Source organism: Heterodontus francisci, chromosome 7 (assembly GCF_036365525.1).
Source record: "Heterodontus francisci isolate sHetFra1 chromosome 7, sHetFra1.hap1, whole genome shotgun sequence".
Lineage (NCBI taxonomy): Eukaryota > Metazoa > Chordata > Chondrichthyes > Heterodontiformes > Heterodontidae > Heterodontus > Heterodontus francisci.
In genome coordinates this window covers 1,807,276-1,829,404 of record NC_090377.1, presented here as the reverse complement: position 1 = coordinate 1,829,404, position 22,129 = coordinate 1,807,276, and the positions used below count along the sequence as shown (strand labels likewise).

General features: G+C 47.8%; 1 protein-coding gene across 2 annotated transcripts in view; it reads right to left on the bottom strand.

Annotated features, from left to right (window-relative positions):
- The window catches only part of LOC137371810 (unconventional myosin-X-like), a 518,005-nt gene that overhangs the window by 35,775 nt on the left and 460,101 nt on the right, over positions 1-22,129 (bottom strand). For both annotated transcript variants that reach the window (XM_068034697.1, XM_068034696.1), the window contains 4 exons: positions 19,716-19,873; positions 17,469-17,592; positions 10,795-11,092; positions 4,452-4,659 (listed from right to left, as the gene is read on the bottom strand). In XM_068034697.1, the coding sequence (XP_067890798.1) occupies positions 4,452-4,659; positions 10,795-11,092; positions 17,469-17,592; positions 19,716-19,873 (788 nt within the window). The remainder of the gene's footprint in view (positions 1-4,451; positions 4,660-10,794; positions 11,093-17,468; positions 17,593-19,715; positions 19,874-22,129) is intronic.

Below are 22,129 nucleotides of genomic sequence, written 5' to 3'. Positions count from 1 at the left end.
TCTGCCTGTCAATACTCCTAAGGGTTCTGCCATTTACTGTATACTTCCCACCTGCATTAGATCTTCCAAAATGCATTACCTCACATTTGTCCGGATTAAACTCCATCTGCCATTTCTCCGCCCAAGTCTCAACCGATCTATATCCTGCTGTATCTTCTGACAATCCTCATCATTATCCGCAACTCCACCAACCTTTGTGTCGTCCGCAAACTTACTAATCAGACCAGCTACATTTTCCTCCAAATCATTTATATATACTACAAACAGCAAAGGTCCCAGCACAGATCCCTGCGGAACACCACTAGTCACATCCCTCCATTCAGAAAAACACCCATCCACTGTTACCCTCTGTCTTCTGTGACTGAGCCAGTTCTGTATCCATCTTGCCAGCTCACCTCTGATCCCGTGTGACTTCACCTTTTGCACCAGTCTGCCATGCGGGACCTTGTCAAAGGCTTTACTGAAGTCCATATAGATAACGTCCACTGCCCTTCCTTCATCAATCATCTTCATCACTTCCTCAAAAAACTCAATCAAATTAGTGAGACACGACCTCCCCTTCACAAAACCATGCTGCCTCTCACTAATAAGTCCGTTTGTTTCCAAATGGGAGTATATCCTGTCCCGAAGAATCCTCTCTAATAATTTCCCTACCACTGACGTAAGGCTCACCGGCCTATAATTTCTTGGATTATCCTTGCTACCCTTCTTAAACAAAGGAACAACATTGGCTATTCTCCAGTCCTCTGGGAGCTCACCTGTAGCCAATGAGGATGCAAAGATTTCTGTCAAGGCCCCAGCAGTTTCTTCCGTTGCCTCCCTCAGTATTCTGGCGTAGATCCCATCAGGCCCTGGGGACTTATCTACCTTAATGCTTTGCAAGACACCCAACACCTCCTCCTTTTTGATAATGAGATGACTGAGACTATCTGCACTCCCTTCCCTAGGCTCATCATCCACCAAGTCCTTCTCCTTGGTGAATACTGATGCAAAGTACTCATTTAGTACCTCACCCATTTCCTCTGGCTCCACACTTAGATTCCCATCTCTGTCCTTGAGTGGGCCAACCCTTTCCCTGGTTACCCTCTTGCTCTTTATATATGTATAAAAAGCCTTGGGATTTTACTTAATCCTGTTTGCCAATGACTTTTCATGACCCCTTTTAGCCCTCCTGACTCCTTGCTTAAGTTCCTTCCTACTGTCTTTATATTCCTCAAGGGATTCGTCTGTTCCTAGCCTTCCAGCCCTTACGAATGCTTCCTTTTTCTTTTTGACGAGGCTCACAATATCCCGCGTTATCCAAGGTTCCCAAAACTTGCCAAACTTATCCTTCTTCCTCACAGGAACATGCTGGTCCTGGATTCTAATCAACTTGGAGAAGTGTGAGGTGATGCATTTGGGGAGGTCAAACAAGGCAAAGGAATACATGATTAATGGGAAAATACTGAGAAGTGTAGAGGAAGTAAGGGACCTTGGAGTGAATGTCCACAGATCCCTGAAGGGAGCAGGACAGGTCGATAAGGTGGTTAAGAAGGCATATGGAATCTTTTCCTTTATTAGCCGAGGTATAGAATACAAGGGCAGGGAGGTTATGCTGGAACTGTATAACTCATTGGTTAGGCCACAACTTGAGTACTGTGTGCAGTTCTGGTCACCTCATTACAGAAAGGATGTAATTGCACTGGAGAGGGTACAGAGGAGATTTACAAGGATGTTGCCTGGACTGGAAAAATGCAGCTATGAGGAAAGATTGGATAGGCTGGGGTTGTTCTCTTTGGAACAGAGAAGGCCGAGGGGAGATCTGATTGAAATGTAAAAAATTGTGAGGGGTCTGGATAGAGTGGAGGTGAAGGGTCTATTCACCTTAGAGAGGTCAGTGATGAGGGGGCATAGATTTAAAGTGATTGGTCGAAAGATTAGAGGAGAGATGAGGAAACATTTTTTCACCCAGAGGGTGGTGGGGGTCTGGAACTCACTGTCTGAAAGGGTAGTTGAGGCAGAGACCCTCAACTCATTTCAAAAGGAGTCTGGATATGCACCTCAAGTACCGTGATCTGCAGGGCTACGGACCAAATGCTGGAAGGTGGGATTAGATTGTGTGGCTCATTTTTAGGCCGGCACAGACACAATGGGCGAAGTGGCCTCTTTCTGTGTCATAAACTTTCTATGATTCTGATTCTATGCCCTCCTGCACTCTTCATTGAACCAGGGTTGGTCTCCTGGCTTGATAGTAATGGTAGAGTGGGGGATATGCCGGGCCATGAGGTTACAGATTGTGGTTGAGTACAATTCTGCTGCTGCTGATGGCCCACAGCGCCTCATGGATGCCCAGTTTTGCATTGCTAGATCTGTTCGAAATCTATCCCATTTAGCACGGTGATAGTGCCACACAACACGATGGACGGTATCCTCAATGTGAAGGCGGACTTCGTCTCCACAACGACTGTGCAGTGGTCACTCCTACCAATACTGGCATGGACAGATGCATCTGCGGCAGGCAGATTGGTGAGGACGAGGTCAAGTATGTCTTTCCCTCTTGTTGGTTGCCTTAGCACCTGCCGCAGACCCAGTCTAGCAGATATGTCCTTTAGGACTTGGCCAGCTCGGTCAGTAGTGGTACTACCGAGCCACTCTTGGTGACGGACATTGACGTCCCCCACCCAGAGTACATTTTGTGCCCTTGCCACCCTCAGTGCTTCCTCCAAGTGGTGTTCAACATGGAGGAGTACTGACTCATCAGCTGAGGGAGGGCGGTAGGTGGTAATCAGTAGGGGGTTACCTTGCCCATGTTTGACCTGATGCCATGAGACTTCATGGGGTCCAGAGTTGATGTTGAGGACTCCCAGGGCAACTCCCTCCCTACTGTATACCACTGTGCCACCACCTCTGCTGGGTCTGTACTGCCAAAGGGACAGGACATACCCGGGGATGGTGATGGCAGTGTCTGGGACATTGTCTGTAAGGTATGATTCCATGAGTATGACTCTGTCAGGCTGTTGCTTGACTCGTCTGTGGGACAGCTCTCCCAACTTTGGCACAAGCCCCCAGATGTTAGTCAGGAGGACTTTGCAGTGTCTAGTGCCAGTGCTTGTCAAACAAGCAGACTGACCCTAACAACAGGTGATCACAGCAAACAAGCAGTGCCTCGGTTGATGCCGGGTGGTCCGTCCGGTTTCATTCATTCAGTTTAATTTTTTTTTTTATTCATTCATGGGATGTGGGCATCGCAGGCCAGGCCAGCATTTGTTGCCCATCCCTAATTGCCCTTGAACTGAGTGTCTTGCTAGGCCATTTCAGAGGGCATGTCAGAGTCAACCACATTGCTGTGGGTCTGGAGTCACATGTAGGCCAGACCAGGTAAGGACAGCAGATTTCCTTCTCTAAAGGACATTAGTGAACCAGATGGGTTTTTACAACAATTGACAATGGTTTCATGGCCATCATTAGACTAGTTTTAAATTCCAGATTTATTAATTGAAGTTCAAATTCCACCTTCTGCTGTGGTGGGATTCGAACCCATGTCCCCAGAGCAATACCTGGGTTTCTGGGTTACTAGTCCAGAGACAATACCAGTACGCCACCGCCTCCCCTTAATACAACTGAGTCACTTGCTAGGCCATTTCAGAGGGCATGTAAGAGTTAACCACATTGCTGTGGGTCTGGAGTCACATGTAGGCCAGACCAGGTAAGGACGGCAGATTTCCTTCCCTAAAGGACATTAGTTCAGTGAAAAAGGAATGAACATCATCCTTATATTCAGACCAATCCCCAAAAGCAGATGACCACAGTGAACAGGCAGCCTGACCCTGACAACAGACAACCACAGTGAACAGGCAGACTGACCCTGACAACAGACTGACCCTGACAACAGACGACCACAGTGAACAGACAGACTGACCCGGACAATGGACCATAGTGAACAGACAGACTGACCCTGACAACGGACGACCACAGTGAACAGACAGACTGACCCTGACAACGGACGACCACAGTGAACAGGCAGACTGACCATGACAACAGACGATCACAGTGAACAGACAGACTGACCCTGACAACAGACGACCACAGTGAACAGGCAGACTGACCCTGACAACAGACGACCACAGTGAACAGGCAGACAGACCCTGACAACAGACGACCACAGTGAACAGGCAGACAGACCCTGACAACAGACGACCACAGTGAACAAGCAGACTGACCCTAACAACAGACGACCACAGTGAACAGGCAGACTGACCCTGACAACAGAGGATCAGTGAACCAGCACACTGACCCTAACAACAGGTGACCACAATGAACAGGCAGACTGATCCTAACAGGTGATCACAGCAAACAAGCAGACTGATCCTGACAACAGGCAACCACAGCGAACAGGCAGAATGAGTCTATTTTGCACCAGTGACACACGCTGTTTGCTATGAGTGTGGTTAGTGAGCTAATGAGTGCCTCACCTCTCCTGCTGTAGTGTGTGAGTTAATGGTGATTTTACATGATCCTCCCCCATGGCAGTAAACAGTTGTCACCATTTCCTGTCGGCTGATCAATGCCTGGATCTCCTCTTGGGATGGCACAAACTCTCGCGTTTTGGTTTTCTTCAGGGATTCATTAATGAAGTGGGCGTATTTCTCAATCTCAGTACCAGGGAACTGTTCTTTAATCCTGTGGGAAACCACATCAGATTTAGCTGAGGCTCAGAATGCACAAATACCCCAGACAGAGAGCAGACATGCAGCTCGAGAGACACCAACCCAGTGCCTGGGAATGAGGCTGGTGCCAGTAACACTGTTTTAGGGTCCAAAAGAACCAGAATACACACAGAGTGCATCACTCTTCCTTCTGATACCCCACAGAGTGTTAGAGCCCTGTCTCCAAACTGACTGGGAGAGCATTATATAATCAATCATAAATGAAGCCCAAATCCAAATTAGGTGGGGGAGGGAGTGAGGGATATGGTGGGTGGTGAGGGATATTGGGAGTGAAGGGTAATGGGAGTGAGAGATGTGGGGGATGAGGGATGTGGGGGATGAGGGATGTGGGGGTTGAGGGATGTGGGGGTTGAGGGATGTGGGGGTTGAGGGATGTGGGGGATGAGGGATGTGGGGGATGAGGGATGTGGGGGATGAGGGATGTGGGGGATGAGGGATGTGGGGGATGAGGGATGTGGGGGTTGAGGGATGTGGGGGTTGAGGGATGTGGGGGTTGAGGGATGTGGGGGTTGAGGGATGTGGGGGATGAGGGATGTGGGGGATGAGGGATGTGGGGGATGAGGGATGTGGGGGATGAGGGATGTGGGGGTTGAGGGATGTGGGGGTTGAGGGATGTGGGGGTTGAGGGATGTGGGGGTTGAGGGATGTGGGGGATGAGGGATGTGGGGGATGAGGGATGAGGGATATGGGGGATAAGGGATATGGGGGATAAGGGATATGGGGGATAAGGGATGTGGGGGATGAGGGATCTGGGGATGAGGGATCTGGGGATGAGGGATCTGGGGATGAGGGATCTGGGGATGAAGGTTATGGTGGGTGAGGGGGTAAGGGATATGGGAGTGAGGGATATGGGGGATGAGGGATATGGGAGTTTTCGTTTGCACTGGAGTGCTGACTTGGGGCTGCAATAGAGTGCGAAAGTGGGAGTTTTGTGACTGAGGGTAATTAAGGGTTAGTTGCATCTAAAGTCTAGTCTTTGTTTAATTTCGCAAATTAACTTAACAGTTACTGTTTGGGTTGGAGAAGGTGAGTTTTAGACCAGCTTCAAACAGAATTCACTCAGGCTCTGCTTGCAGCTGCACCTTGTTAATTAAATAACTGGCTTAAACCAGTTTTCAGGGGCTAGAGTCAGACAGTATAAAAGTGGGCCATCTTACAGTGCTGACTTCATTTGTACTGGAGTGCTGACTTGGGGCTGCATTAGAGTGCTAAAGTGGGCGTTTTGTGACTGAGGGAGTTCGGTGAGGAGGGAGCGAGGAGCTCCTCTCATTTCCTACCTGTGCTCACAGTGAGGGGAGCTGAGAGTCTCCAAAGAGCACAGATGACTGGTGAGTAAGTCCTGGTGGGTATTTTTCAAACTGGATTGAATTGTAAGTCATTGTTTTAGCAAGACTTCATTGTTTTTTTAAATTATAATCTTCCATAGTTTTAAATTTAAAGGGTTTAGTCATGGCAGGAGAGCTTGAAGCCGTGGTTTGCTCCTCTTGCTGCATGTGGGAATCCGGGAACATTTCCAGTCCCCGGGACCAGCATGTGTGCAGGAAGTGTGTCCAGCTGCAGCTCCTGGAAGCTCGGGTTTCAGAGCTGGAACCGCGGCTGGAAACACTGTGGAGCATCCGTGAGTCTGAGAGCATTGTGGATAGCACGGAGAGAGAGGTGGTCACACCGCAGCTGAAGGGACTTGAGGAAGGAAGGGAATGGGTGACCACCAGGCAATCCAAGAGAATCAGGCAGGTAGTTCAGGAGTCCCCTGGGGTCCCGCTTGCAAATCGGTATTCCATTTTGGAGGCTGATGAGGCTGGTTCCTCCAGGGAGTGCGGACAGAGCCAAGCTTCTGGCACCGCAAGCAGCCTATCTGCACAGGAAGGGGGAAAGAGAAGAGCAATAGTAATAGGGGATTCTATAGTCAGGGGAACAGATAGGCGCTACTGTGGCCGTCTACGTGACTCCAGGATGGTGTGTTGCCTCCCCGGTGCCAGGATCCGGGATGTCACTGAACGGCTGCAGGGCATCCTGAATGGGGAGGGTGATAAGGCAGAGGTCATGGTGTATGTTGGTACCAATGACATAGGGAGAAACAGGGATGAGGTCTTGCATCAAGAATTCAGGGAGTTAGGCAGCAGACTAAAAAGCAGGACCTCTCGGGTTGTAATCTCTGGATTACTCCCAGTGCCATGTGCTAGCGAGTATAGAAATAGGAGAATAGCACAGATGAATGCGTGGCTTAAGAGTTGGTTGGTGCAGGAGGGAGGATTTTAGATTCCTGGACCACTGGGACCGTTTCTGGGGAAGGTGGGACCTGTACAAGCGGGACGGTCTACATCTGAACCAGAGGGGGACTAACATCTTTGCTGGTGGGTTTGCTAGTGCTGTTGGGAGGAGTTTAAACTAATTTGGCAGGGGGAGGGGATGCCGACTCCTAGCAGAATAGGGACACAGCTAAACACAGGAAAGCAAACAAGTCAGAGGGAATACAGCGGAAGTAAGTTTCATGGGAGTAAGACCAGGATGGATGGCCTCTACTTTAATGTCAGGAGTATTACAGGTAAAACGGATGAGTTAAGGGCAAGGATTATCACAATTCCACGTGCCATAATAGCCATCACGGAGACATGGTTGAGGGAGGGACAGGATTGGAAGCTCAATATCCCGGGATGTAGAATCTTCAGGCGAGACAGAGGAGGGGGTAAAAGAGGAGGGGGCATTGCAATATTAGTTAAGGAGTCAGTTACTGCAGTAAGGAGAGATGATATCTTGGAGGGGGCATCAAATGAAGCTTTATGGGTAGAGTTTAGGAATAAAAAAGGGACAGCCACATTGCTAGGTGTTTATTATAGACCCCCAGATAGTCAGTGGGAAATTGAAGAGCAAAAATGTGCGCAATTCACAGAGGTGTGTAAAAATAATAGGATAATTATATTAGGTGATTTCAACTTTCCCAACATTAATTGGGATAGTCATCGTGTTAAGGGCTTAGATACAGGAGAACTTTTCAGCTCAATATGTAGAGGATCCAACAAGGGAGGGTGCAGTGCTGGACCTAATTCTGGGGAATGAAGCCGGACAGGTGGTTGATGTGTTGGTGGGGGTTCATTTTGGTGATAGTGACCACAACATGGTACAATTTAATCTGGTTATGGAGAAAGAAATAGACAAGTTGCAAAAAAAGGTTTTGGATTGGGGGAGTGAATTTTAGTAAAATAAGGCAGGATCTGGCCAAGATAGACTGGAAAGAGTTACTTGTCGGGAAATCTACAGAAGAGCAGTGGGGGGTATTCAAAAAGGAAATGGGGAGGGTACAGGCCCAACATGTTCCCTCTAGGGTAATAGGTAGGAGCAACAAGCCCAGAGAACCTTGGATGACCAGAAACATTCAAGGTATGATGAGAAGGAAAAGAGAGGCTTTTAGCAAATACAAGGAGAGCAAATCAACAGAAGCATTAGTGGAGTACAGAAAGTGTAGGATGGAGCTTAAGAAAGCAATTAGGAGAGCAAAGAGGGGATATGAAAAACCTCTGGCTGGTAAAAGTCGGGAAAATCCCAAGATATTCTATAAGTATATCAATGGGAAGAGGATAACCAGGGAAAGAGTAGGACTCATTAGGGACCAAGGGGGAAATTTGTGGGTGGAACCAGAGGACATTGGTAGGGTGTTGAATGAATACTTCACATCTGTCTTCACCCAAGAGAAAGAGGATGTAGATATGGAACTTAGAGAGAGAGACTGTGAGGTTCTTGAGCAAATTGTCATAGGGAGTGACAAGGTATTGGAGGTTTTGGCTGGCTTAAAAGTGGACAAATCTCCAGGTCCGGACGATTTGTGTCCCAGGATGCTGTGGAAGGCGAGGGTGGAGATTGCAGGGGCTCTGACCCAAATTTTTAATTGCTCTCTGGCCACGGGGGAGGTTCCAGAGGACTGGAGAACAACTAATGTGGTCCCACTATTTAAGAAACGTTGTAGAGATAAGCCAGGGAACTATAGACCAGTGAGTCTCACATCAGTGGTAGGGAATCTATTGGAGAAAATTCTGAAGGAGAGAATCTATCTCCACTTGGAGAGGCAAAATTTGATTAGGAATAGTCAGCATGGCTTTGTCAGAGGGAGGTCATGCCGAACAAATTTGATTGAATTTTTTGAGCATGTGACCAGGTGTGTAGATGAGGGTAGTGCAGTTGATGTAGTTTACATGGATTTCAGCAAAGCCTTTGACAAAGTCCCACATGGGAGACTTATCAAGAAAGCAAATGCACATGGGATACAAGGTAACTTGATAAGGTGGATTCAAAATTGGCTTAGCTGTAGGAGACAGAGAGTGATGACAGACGGCTGTTTTAGTGACTGGAAGCCAGTGTCCAGTGGCGTACCACAGGGATCTGTGCTGGGTCCCCTATTGTTTGTCATTTATATAAACAACATAGATGACTATGTGGGGGGTAGGTTCAGTAAGTTTGCGGATGACACAAAGATTGGCCAAGTGGTTAACAGTGAGGTTGAGTGTCTTGGGTTACAGGAAGATATAAACGGGATGGTCAAATGGGCAGAAAAGTGGCAGATGGAATTTAACGCTGAAAAGTGTGAGGTGATGCACTTTGGAAGGAGTAATGTGACACGGAAGTATTCAATGAATGGCCTGACACTGGGAAGTTCCGAGGAACAAAGGGACCTAGGCGTGTTTGTCCATAGATCTCTGAAGGCAGAAGGGCAGGTTAATAGGGTGGAGAAAAAGGCATATGGGACACTTGCCTTTATCAATCGAGGCATAGATTACAAAAGCAGGGAGGTCATGTTGGAGTTGTACAGAACTTTGGTAAGGCCACAGCTGGAGTACTGTGTGCAATTCTGGTCGCCACATTATAGGAAGGATGTGATTGCATTGGAGGGGGTGCAGAGACGATTCACCAGGATGTTGCCTGGGATGGAACATTTAAGCTATGAAGAGAGGTTGGATAGGCTTGGGTTATTTTTGCTGGAGCAGAGAAGACTGAGGGGTGACCTGATCGAGATGTACAAGATTATGAGGGGCATGGACAGGGTGGATAGGGAGAAGCTGTTCCCCTGAGTTGAAGGGACAGTTACGAGGGGTCACAAGTTTAAGGTGAGGGGCGGGAGGTTTAAGGGGGATTTGAGGAAGACCTTTTTTACCCAGAGGGTGGTGACGGTCTGGAATGCCCTGCCTGGGAGGGTGGTAGAGGCGGGTTGCCTCACATCCTTTAAAAAGTACCTGGATGAGCACTTGGCACATCATAACATTGAAGGCTATGGGCCAAGTGCTGGCAAATAGGATTTGGTAGACAGGTCAGGTGTTTTAATGCATCGGTGCCGACTCGATGGGCCGAAGGGCCTCTTCTGCACTGTATTATTCTGTGACTCTGAGGGATAGGGAGTGAAGGATATGTGGGATGAGGGTTAAGGTGGGTGAGGGGGTGAGGGATATGGGAGTTGAGGGATATGGGAGTTGAGGGATATGGTTGAGGGATATGGGAGTTGAGGGATATGGGAGTTGAGGGATATGGTGGGTGAGGGGGTGAGGGATATGGGGGATGAGGGTTATGGTGGGTGAGGGGGTGAGGGATATGGGGGATGAGGGTTATGGGATATGGGGGATGAGGGCTATGGTGGGTGAGGGAGTGAGGTATATGGGGGGAATAAGGGTTATGGTGGGTGAGGGATATGGGGGGTGAGGGATATGGGGGGTGAGGGATATGGGGGGTGAGGGATATGGGGGGTGAGGGATATGGGGGGTGAGGGTTAAGGTGGGTGAGGGGGTGAGGGATATGGGAGTTGAGGGATATGGGAGTTGAGGGATATGGGAGTTGAGGGTTATGGTGGGTGAGGGGGTGAGGGATATGGGGGATGAGGGTTATGGGATATGGGGGATGAGGGCTATGGTGGGTGAGGGAGTGAGGTATATGGGGGGAATAAGGGTTATGGTGGGTGAGGGATATGGTGGGTGAGGGATATGGTGGGTGAGGGATATGGTGGGTGAGGGATATGGTGGGTGAGGGATATGGTGGGTGAGGGATATGGTGGGTGAGGGATATGGGAGTGAGGGATATGTTGGGTGAGTGGGGTTGTTGTGACTCAAACCTCTTCAGGTGGAACTTGAGGTAGCGAAGGATGGTGCGACTGGGCAGGAAGGTGCAGCTCATGCAGCTGAGCAACCGGCCATGGTGCAGGTTCCCTGTACTATTCGGATGAGGCATGCGGTTGGTTTGTTTGATGAGCTGGCAGTAAACCTCATCCCGCAGTGATTTCAGGTCCTGGCAGGTTTGTAGAATTCCCTGGATGATGGGAATGGGATCAGCGATGGTATCGAGCTCCTGCAGTGAATTGAAGATCCTGACAGCCTCGTCCTGCAGACTCGTGTATCCTTTCTCCTTTTGCACTGGTGCCGGGAAGACAGGAAGGTGAGAAATTAGTCTGGTGTCCAGACTGAGCCATCACATTCCCTCAGTTACTCAGCCTGCAGTTCGATCCTTATAATCTCCTCTCCACTCCCGAAGGCTCTGACTCTCCCTGGATAATAACCCCCTACTGTATCCCACCACAAATGAACTTTCCTCGTGTGGGAAGGTGGCAGGCTATTCAACTGTGTGGGCATCACACCTAAGTCCAGCTGGCTTACATCCAGCAGCTGAATTGGTGGGGGGTGGGGGGGGGGCGCGGATGTGGAGGTGGTGGCAGCGTGTCGAATGGGCTGCGGTCACATTAACCTTCACTTTAACTATTTTACCCACCAATGCTGAGGGTAATTGTAGCATCTTTACCAACCCCCCCTTCTGTAACCTAGAGGGAGAGGGGACAGGAGCAAGAGGTGAGGAAAGGGGGAAAAGATGAGAGAGGGAAGGAGGAGGAAGGGGAAAGGAAAAGGGAGAGGGAAGTAGGAGAGGATAGGAGGGGAGATGGAGGAGGGAGAGAGGGAAGGAGAAAAGTGAAGGTGGAGAGAGGGAGGAGGGGTCAGGAGAGGCGAGGAGAGGAGGGATTTGAAATATACTTAAAAAGGAGAAAGAGCGGGGGGTGGGGGGGGGGGCGGGGGAGGGGAGTGTGGGACAAATTGGATAGAACATAGAACACAGCTCTTTCAAAGAGCCAGCACAGGTACAACGGGCCAAATGGCCTCCTCCTGTGCTGTAAGATTCTCTGTTACCAGCCAGAAATTGATTGTGTTTTTTTATTCTTTTGTGGGATGTGGGCGTCGCTGGCCAGGCCAGCATTTATTGCCCATCCCTAATTGCCCTTGAGAAGGTGGTGGTGAACTGCCTTCTTGAACCGCTGCAGTCCATAGAAAACATAGAAGCATTACGGCACAGAAGGAGGCCATTCAGCCCGTCATGTCTGCGTTGGCTAAAAAAACTAGCCACCCAATCTATTCCTACTTTCCAGCTTTTGGTCCATAGCCTTGCCGGTTACAGCACTTCATGTGCATGTCCGGGTACGTTTAAAAGAGTTGAGGGTTTCTGCCTCCACCACCCCAGTCCTGGCAGTGAATTCCAGACACCCTCTGGGTGAAAAAGTTTTTCTTCATGTTCCCTCTAATCCTTCTACCAATCACCTTAAATCTGTGCCCTCTGGTATTTGACCTCTCCGCTAGGGGAAACAGGTCCCTCCTGTCTACTCTATCTAAGCCCCTCATAATTTTGTACACCTCAATCAAGTCACCCCTCAGCCCCCTCTGTTCTAAGGAAAATAATCCGAGCCTATCAGAAGGACGTGGAGACTTTGGAGAGGGTACAGAGGAGGTTTACCAGGATGTTGCCTGGTCTGGAGGGCATTAGCTATGAGGAGAGGTTGGATAAACTCAGATTGTTTTCACTGGAACGACGGAGGTGGAGGGGCGACATGATAGAGGTTTACAAAGTTATGAGCGGCATGGACAGAGTGGATAGTCAGAAGCTTTTTCCCAGGGTGGAAGAGTCAGTTACTAGGGGACATAGGTTTAAGGTGCGAGGGGCAAAGTTTAGAGGGGATGTGCGAGGCAAGTTCTTTACACAGAGGGTGGTGAGTGCCTGGAACTTGCTGCCAGGGGAGGTGGTGGAAGCAGGTACGATAGCGACGTTTAAGAGGCATCTTGACAAATACATGAATAGGAAGGGAATAGAGGGATACGGACCCCGGAAGTGCAGAAGGTTTTAGTTTAGACAGGCATCAAGATCGGCGCAGACTTGGAGGGCTGAATGGCCTGTTCCTGTGCTGTACTGTTCTTTGTTCTATCCAAACATTCCTCAGAGCTGCAACTTTCAAGCCCTGACAACATTCTTATAAATCTCCTCTGTACTCTCTCCAGAGCAATTATGTCCTTCCTGTAATGTGGTGACCAGAACTGTACACAGTACTCCAACTGTGACCTAACCAGCGTTTTATACAGTTCCAGCATTACATCCCTGCTTTTGTATTCTATACCTCGGCCAATAAAGGAAAGCATTCCATTTGCCTTCTTCACCACTTTATCTACCTGTCCTACCACCTTCAGGGACCTGTGGACAAGCACTCCAAGGTCTTTCACTTCTTCTACCCCTCTCAACATCCTCCTGTTTATTGTGTATTCCCTCGCTTTATCTGCCCTCCCCAAGTGCATTACCTCACACTTTTCTGGATTAAATTCCATTTGCTACTTTTCCACCCACTCAACCAAACCATTGATATCATTCTGGAGTCTACAGCTATCCTCTTCACAATCAACTACACGGTCAATTTTTGCGTCATCTGCAAATTCCCCAATCATGCCCCCTACATTTAAATCCAAATCATTAATATATACCACAAACAGCAAGGGACCCAACACTGAGCCCTGTGGAACGCCACTGGAAACAGCTTTCCATTCACAAAAACATCCGTTGACTACTAGCCTTTGTTTCCTGTCACTGAGCCAATTCTGGATCCAACCTGCCACATTCCCCTGTTTCCCACGGGATTTTACTTTTCTCATCAGTCTGCCACACGGCACCTTGTCAATTGCCTTACTAAAATCCATGTAGACCACATCCACTGCACTACACTCATCAATCCTCCTTGTTACTTCCTCAAAAAATTCAATAACGTTAGTAAGACATGACCTTCCCTTAACAAATCCATGCTATCCCTGATTAATTCGTGCCTTTCTAAGTGGCAGTTTATCCAATCACTCAGAATTGATTTTAATAATTTATCCACCACTGAGTCAGACTGACCGGCCTATAATTATTTGGCCGATCCCTCACACCCTTTTTAAACAATAGTACAACGTTCGCAGTCCTCCAATCCTCTGGTACCTCTCCTGTATCTAGTGAGGATTTGAAAGTGATCCTCAGCACATCCACTATTTCCTCTTGGCTTCTTTTAACAATCTGGGATACAATCCATCCGGCCCTGGCTATTTATCCACTTTCAAGGATGTCAGATCCTCTAGGACTCCCTCTCTCATTATGCTTATCGTATCTAATATTTCACACTCCTCCTCTTTAACTACTATGTCTGCATCAACCCTCTCCTTTGTGAAGACAGAGACAAAATCTGATTAAGAACCCTGCCCACATCTTCTGCATTGATGCATAAGTTCCCTCGTACATCTCAGATAGGCCCCACCCTTTCCTTAGTTATCCTCTTGCTTTTAAATGTACTGATAAAACATCTTTGGGTTTTTCTTTATTTTACCGGCCAATAATTTTTCATGCCCTCTCTTTGCTTGCCTAATTTCCTTTTTTACTTCACTCCTGCACTTTCTATATTCCTCTAGGCTTTTAAAAATATTAAGTTTTTTGTGATCGTCATAAGCTTTCTTTTTCTGCTTTAACTTACCCTGTAAACATCTGGATAACCAGGGGGCTCTAGATTTGGCAGTACCACCTTTCATCTTTGTGGGGACATGTCTGCACTGTTCTTCGCTTTTGAATGCCTCCCACTGATTTTCCTTCAAGTAGCTGTATCCAGTCCACTTTCGCCAGGTCACCTCTCAGCTTTGCAAAATTTGCCTTCCCCCAATTTAGAACTTTAATTCCAGTTCTATCTTTGTCCTTTTCCATGATTATGCGAAAACTAACTGTATTATGGTCACTATCTCCAAAATGGTCACCCACTGTTACTTCCTGCACTTGCCCAGCTTCATTACTGAAGACTAAATCTAGTATTGCGCCCCCTCTCGTTGGGCTTGTTATGTGCTGACGAAAAAAGTTCTCTTGAATACAGTTGAAGAATTTTGTGCCCTCTGTGCCCTTCACACTGTTTGTATCCCAGTTGATATTGGGGTAGTTGAAATCCCTCTAGTTTTTGTACTCAGAAGCCTGCCGACATGTTTGTTCTTCTATCTCCCTCTTACTATTTGGGGGTCTATAGTACACTCCTAGAAGTGTGGCTGCCTCTTTTTTGGGGTGTAGATACACCCACAGTGCTGTTAGGAAGGGAATTCCAGGATTTTGACCCAGTGACAGTGAAGGAACGGCGATATAGTTCCAAGTGAGGATGGTGTGTGGCTTGCAGGGGAACTTGCAGGTGGTGGTGTTCCCATACATCTGCTGCCCTTGTCCTTCTAGGTGTTAGAGGTTGCGTGTTTGGAGGGTGCTGTAGACGAGCCTTGGTGTTTTGCTGCAGTGCATCTTGTAGATGGTACACACTGCTGCCACTGTGTGTTTGTAAATGTTTGTGGATGGGGTGCCAATTAAGCGGCACAGTGGCGCAGTGGTTAGCACCGCAGCCTCACAGCTCCAGCGACCCAGGTTCAATTCTGGGTACTGCCTGTGTGGAGTTTGCAAGTTCTCCCTGTGTCTGCGTGGGTTTTCACTGGGTGCTCCGTTTCCTCCCACCACCAAAAGACTTGCAGGTTGGTAGGTAAATTGGCCATTATAAATTGCCCCTAGTATAGGTAGGTGGTAGGGAAATATAGGGACAGGTGGGGATGTGGTAGGAATATGGGATTAGTGTAGGATTAGTATAAATGGGTGGTTGATGGTCGGCACAGACTCGGTGGGCCGAAGGGCCTGTTTCAGTGCTGTATCTCTAAATAAAATAAAAAATAAATCAAGCGGGCTGCTTTGTCCAGGATGGTGTCGAGCTTCTTAAGTGTTGGAGCTGCACCCATCCAGGAAAGTGGAGAGTATTCCATCACACTCCTGACTTGTGCCTTGTAGATGGCGGACAGGCTTTGGGGACCCAGGAGGTGAGTTACTCGCCTCAGGATTCCTAGCCTCTGACCTGCTCTTGTAACCATGGCATTTATATGGCTACTCCAGTTCAGTTTCTGGTCAATGGTAACCCCCAGGATGTTGATAGTGGGGGATTCAGCGATGGTAATGCCATTGAATGTCAAGGGGAGATGGTTAGATTCTCTCTTGTTGGAGATGGTCATTGCCTGGCACTTGTGTGGCGTGAATGTTACTTGCCACTTATCAGCCAAAGCCTGGATATTGTCCAGGTCTTGCTGCATTTCTACAAGGACTGCTTCAGTATCTGAGGAGTCATGAATGGTGCTGAACATTGTGCAATCATCAGCGAACATCCCCACTTCTGAACTTATGATTGAAGGAAGGTCATTGATGAAGCAGTTGAAGATGGTTGGGCCTAGGACACTACCCTGAGGAACTCCTGCAGTGATGTCCTGGGACTGAGATGATTGACCTCCAACAACCACAACCATCTTCCTTTGTGCTAGGTATGACTCCAACCAGCAGAGAGTTTTCCCCCTGATTCCCATTGACCTCATTTTTGCTAGGGCTCCTTGATGCCATACTCAGTCAAATGTTGCCTTGATGTCAAGGGCAGTCACTCTCACCTCACCTCTGGAGTTCAGCTCTTTTGTCCATGTTTGGAGAAAGGCTGTAATGAGGTCAGGAGCTGAGTGGCCCTGGCGGAACCCAAACTGAGCGTCACTGAGTAGGTTATTACTAAACAAGTGCGGCTTGATAGCACTGTTGATGACACCTTCCATCACTTTACTGATGATTGAGAGTAGACTGATGGGGCAGTAATTGGCCGGGTTGGATTTGTCCTGCTTTTTGTGTACAGGACATACCTGGGAAATTTTCCACATTATCGGGTAGATGCCAGTGTTGTAGCTGTACTGGAACAGCTTGGCTAGGGGCGCAGCAAGTTCTGGAGCACAGGTCTTCAGTACTATTGCCGGAATATTGTCAGAACAAAGAACAAGAACAAAGAACAGTACAGCACAGGAACAGGCCATTCGGCCCTCCAAGCCTGTGCCGATCTTGATGCCTGCCTAAACTAACACCTTCTGCACTTCCGGGGTCCATATCCCTCTATTCCCTTACTATTCATATATTTGTCAAGATGTCTCTTAAACGTCGCTATTGTATCTGCTTCCACCACCTCCCCCGGCAGCAAGTTCCAGGCACTCACCACCCTCTGTGTAAAAACTTGCCTCGCACATCCCCTCTAAACTTTGCCCCTCGCACCTTAAACCTATGTCCCCTAGTAACTGACTCTTCCACCCTGGGAAAAAGCTTCTGACTATCCACTCTGTCCATGCCGCTCATAACTTTGTAAACCTCTATCATGTCGCCCCTCCACCTCCGTCGTTCCAGTGAAAACAATGAGTTTTTCCAACCTCTCCTCATAGCTAATGCCCTCCAGACCAGGCAACATCCTGGTAAACCTCTTCTGTACCCTCTCCAAAGCCTCCACGTCCTTCTGGTAGTGCGGCGACCAGAATTGCACGCAATATTCTAAGTGTGGCCTAACTAAGGTTCTGAATAGCTTTTGCAGTATCTGTCACTGTCTTGTGCTGGATTTATAAAGAGCCTGTAAGAGGTGTGAAGCACGGAGTAGATACTCACAGCTCAGGTTAATATCCCCATACAACAATGGCAGCAGTGGGGAGTGCAGTGGGTGTTGGGTATAACGTAAGATTGGGTTCCTCCTGTATGTCTGCTCCACAATCTCCCAATTCAAACTGTTCTCCTGAAAGATAAAGAGAGATTTACTCTCAGGTTGAAATCAGAACCAGAGGACAGTGTGAAATGCCCTGGAGTTCTGACCTCCCCAAGTCTCATATACACATTCAACAAACCAAACTACACCCCAGCCTGGAAAACACAACATTGAGAAAAACATTACACACCCAAAGCTGATTGCAAAACATATAAGCTGTTCCTGACCATGACTTCACACACACACCTGAATGTGAATTGGGCGGGTACAGAGCAGAAAATGAACACACATACACAGACATACACGGAGCCACAGGGAGACACAGCCACAGACACACTCAGACAAATACAGACTGTCACACAGACAGACTGACACACAAAGACTGACACACCACAGATTGACACACAAACACACATGCAGACAGACACACAGGCAAATATAGACTGACACACACATACAGACTGACACACAGAAACACACACACAGACAAAAATAGACTGACACAGGCAAATATAGACTGACACACACACACAGACAAAAATAGACTGACACAGGCAAATATAGACTGACACACACAAACACAGACACACACACACACACAGACACAAACAAAAATAGACTGACACAGGCAAATATAGACAGACATACACAGGCAAATACAGACTGACACAGGCAAATACAGACTGACACACAGGCAAATATAGACTGACACACAGGCAAATACAGACTGACACACAGGCAAATACAGACTGACACACAGGCAAATACAGACTGACACACACATATGCAGACTGACACACACAAACACAGACAGACACACACAAACACAGACAGACACACATACACAGACTGACAGATACAAACACAGACACACATACACAGACTGACAGATACAAACACAGACACACACACACAGACTGACACACATACACAGACTGACAGATACAAACACAGACACACACGCAAATACAGACTGACACGCACACACACACAGACTGACACACACACAGACTGACACACACACAGACTGACACAGACACAGACTGACACACACAAACACAGACTGACACACACAAACACAGACTGACACACACAGATACACACAGACTGATACACACACACAGACAAATACAGACTCACACAGACTCTCACACACACAGACTGACACACACAGACTGACTGACACACACAGACTGACACACAAACACAGACACAGACACAAACACACATGCACACAGACAGACACACACAGACAGACACACAGACAGACAGACACACACACACACGGACTGACACACACATAAACACACACGCACACAGACTGACTCACACAGACAGAGACACACACAGACAGAGACACACACAGACAGAGACACACACAGACACACGCACACAGACACACGCACACAGACACACGCACACAGACACACGCACACAGACAGACACACACAGACAGACACACACAGACAGACACACACAGACAGACACACGCAAATACAGACACAGGCAAATACAGACACAGGCAAATACAGACACACACAAACTGACAGACAGACTGACACACACACAGACTGATACACACACAAACACAAATACAGACTGACACAGGCAAATATAGACAGACACACACAAACAGACAGACATACACACAGACAAATACAGACTGACACAGACATATACAGACACACACACTGAGACACACAGACAAATACAGGCTGACACACAGGCAAATATGGATGGACACACAAAGACTGACACGCACAGAAACACAGACAGACAGACACAGACACGCACACAGACAGATTGACACAGGCAAATACGGACTAACACACACAGGCACACACACACACAGACAAATACAGACTGACACACAGACAACTATAGACTGACACAGACACACACATACATTGCGATTTGATGAATTTCTGTCTCAGTTGCCATCCAATTTGATTCTTCTCGTCATTGACTGGTGTCTCGATGATGGGGAATGGGATCAAGTACATAAGAGTTCTCACTGGATGCTCTGTGCTTACACTAGTTGCTGCTTCAGGCACCAGTTGCCAATGGCTGAGCAGCTGTTAATGCAGCGACTCACCAATGAACAATAGAATGGCACCCTGAGACTGGTGCCCATTTCCATTGGCACCCCTTACCTTGATGTCACGAATCAGCTGCTGGGTTGGTGTTTCTATGGGAACCTTGTTGTCGATGACGTTCTGAATGGCAGCAGTCCAGCGCATTGCCTCATTTAGTAACTTGGTGTAAAGTCGATATGAGTGCTTCCTGCCATGGATCACAAAGTGCCAGTAACCTGCAGAGAGCAGAGGGGCAGAACAGACAGCACACAGTGAGTTACAAGGATGAGGGGGGTGATCGGGTCATTGATGGGGAGTAACACCCCACTACACACTAATACTGCACGGGAAACTGATACAGTGGGAGTAACACTCCTCGACACACTGAAACTGTTTTTTATTCATTCATGGGATGTGGGTGTCGCTGGCCAGGCCAGCATTTATTGCCCATCCCGAATTGCCCTTGAGAAGGTGGTGGTGAGCTGCCTTCTTGAACCACTGCAGTCCATGTGGGGTAGGTACACCCACAGTGCTGTTAGGAAGGGAGTTCCAGGATTTTGACCCAGTGACAGTGAAGGAATGGTGATATAGTTCCAAGTCAGGATGGTTTTTTTAGATTTAGAACATTACAGCGCAGTACAGGCCCTTCGGCCCTCGATGTTGCGCCGCCCTGTGAAACCATCTGACCTACACTATTCCATTTTCATCCATGTGTCTATCCAATGTCCACTTAAATGCCCTTAAAGTTGGCGAATCTACTACTGCTGCAGGCAGGGCGTTCCACGCCCTTACTACTCTCTGAGTAAAGAAACTACCTCTCTCATCTGTCCTATATCTATCACCCCTCAACTTGAAGCTATGTCCCCTCGTGTTTGCCATCACCATCCGAGGAAAAAGACGCTCACTATCCACCCTATCTAACCCTCTGATTATCTTATATGTCTCTATTAAGTCACCTCTCCTCCTCCTTCTCTCCAACGAAAACAACCTCAAGTCCCTCAGCCTTTCCTCGTAAGACCTTCCCTCCATACCAGGCAACATCCTAGTAAATCTCCTCTGCACCCTTTCCATAGCTTCCACATCCTTCCTATAATGCGGTGACCAGAACTGCACGCAATACTCCAGGTGCGGTCTCACCAGAGTTTTGTACAGCTGCAGCATGACATCGTGGCTCCGAAACTCGACCCCCCTACTAATAAAAGCTAACACACCATATGCCTTCTTAACAGCCCTATTAACCTGGTTAGCAACCTTCAGGGATTTATGCACCTGGACACCAAGATCTCTCTGTTCATCTACAGTACCAAGAATCCTCCCATTAGCCCAGTACTCTGCATTCCTGTTACTCCTTCCAAAGTGAATCACCTCACACTTTTCCGCATTAAACTCCATTTGCCATCTCTCAGCCCAGCTCTGCAGCCTATCTATGTCTCTCTGTACCCGACAACATCCTTCGGCACTATCCACAACTCCACCGACCTTAGTGTCATCTGCAAATTTACTAACCCACCCTTCTACACCCTCTTCCAGGTCATTTATAAAAATGACAAACAGCAGTGGCCCCAAAACAGATCCTTGCGGTACACCACTAGTAACTAAACTCCAGGATGAACATTTGCCATCAACCACCACCCTCTGTCTTCTTTCAGCTAGCCAATTTCTGATCCAAAGCTCTAAATCACCTTCAACCCCATACTTCCGTATTTTCTGCAATAGCCTACCGTGGGGAACCTTATCAAACGCCTTACTGAAATCCATATACACCACATCCACTGCTTTACCCTCATCCACCTGTTTGGTCACCTTCTCGAAAAACTCAATAAGGTTTGTGAGGCACGACCTACCCGTCACAAAACCGTGCTGACTATCTCTAATGTACTTATTCTTTTCAAGATGATTATAAATCCTGTCTCTTATAAACTTTTCCAACATTTTACCCACAACCGAAGTAAGGCTCACAGGTCTATAATTACCAGGGCTGTCTCTACTCCCCTTCTTGAACAAGGGGACAACATTTGCAATCCTCCAGTCTTCCGGCACTATTCCTGTCGACAATGACGACATAAAGATCAAGGACAAAGGCTCTGCAATCTCCTCCCTAGCTTCCCAGAGAATCCTAGGATAAATCCCATCTGGCCCAGGGGACTTATCTATTTTCACACTTTCCAAAATTGATAACACCTCCTCCTTGTGAACCTCAATCCCATCTAGCCTCGTAGCCTGAATCTCAGTATTCTCAACAACATTTTCTTTCTCTACTGTAAATACTGACGCAAAATATTCATTTAACACTTCCCCTATCTCCTCTGATTCCACACACAACTTCCCACTACTATCCTTGATTGGCCCTAATCTAACTCTAGTCATTCTTTTATTCCTGATATACCTATAGAAAGCCTTAGGGTTTTCCCTGATCCGATCCACCAATGACTTCTCGTGTCCTCTCCTTGCTCTTCTTAGCTCTCCCTTTAGATCCTTCCTGGCTAGCTTGT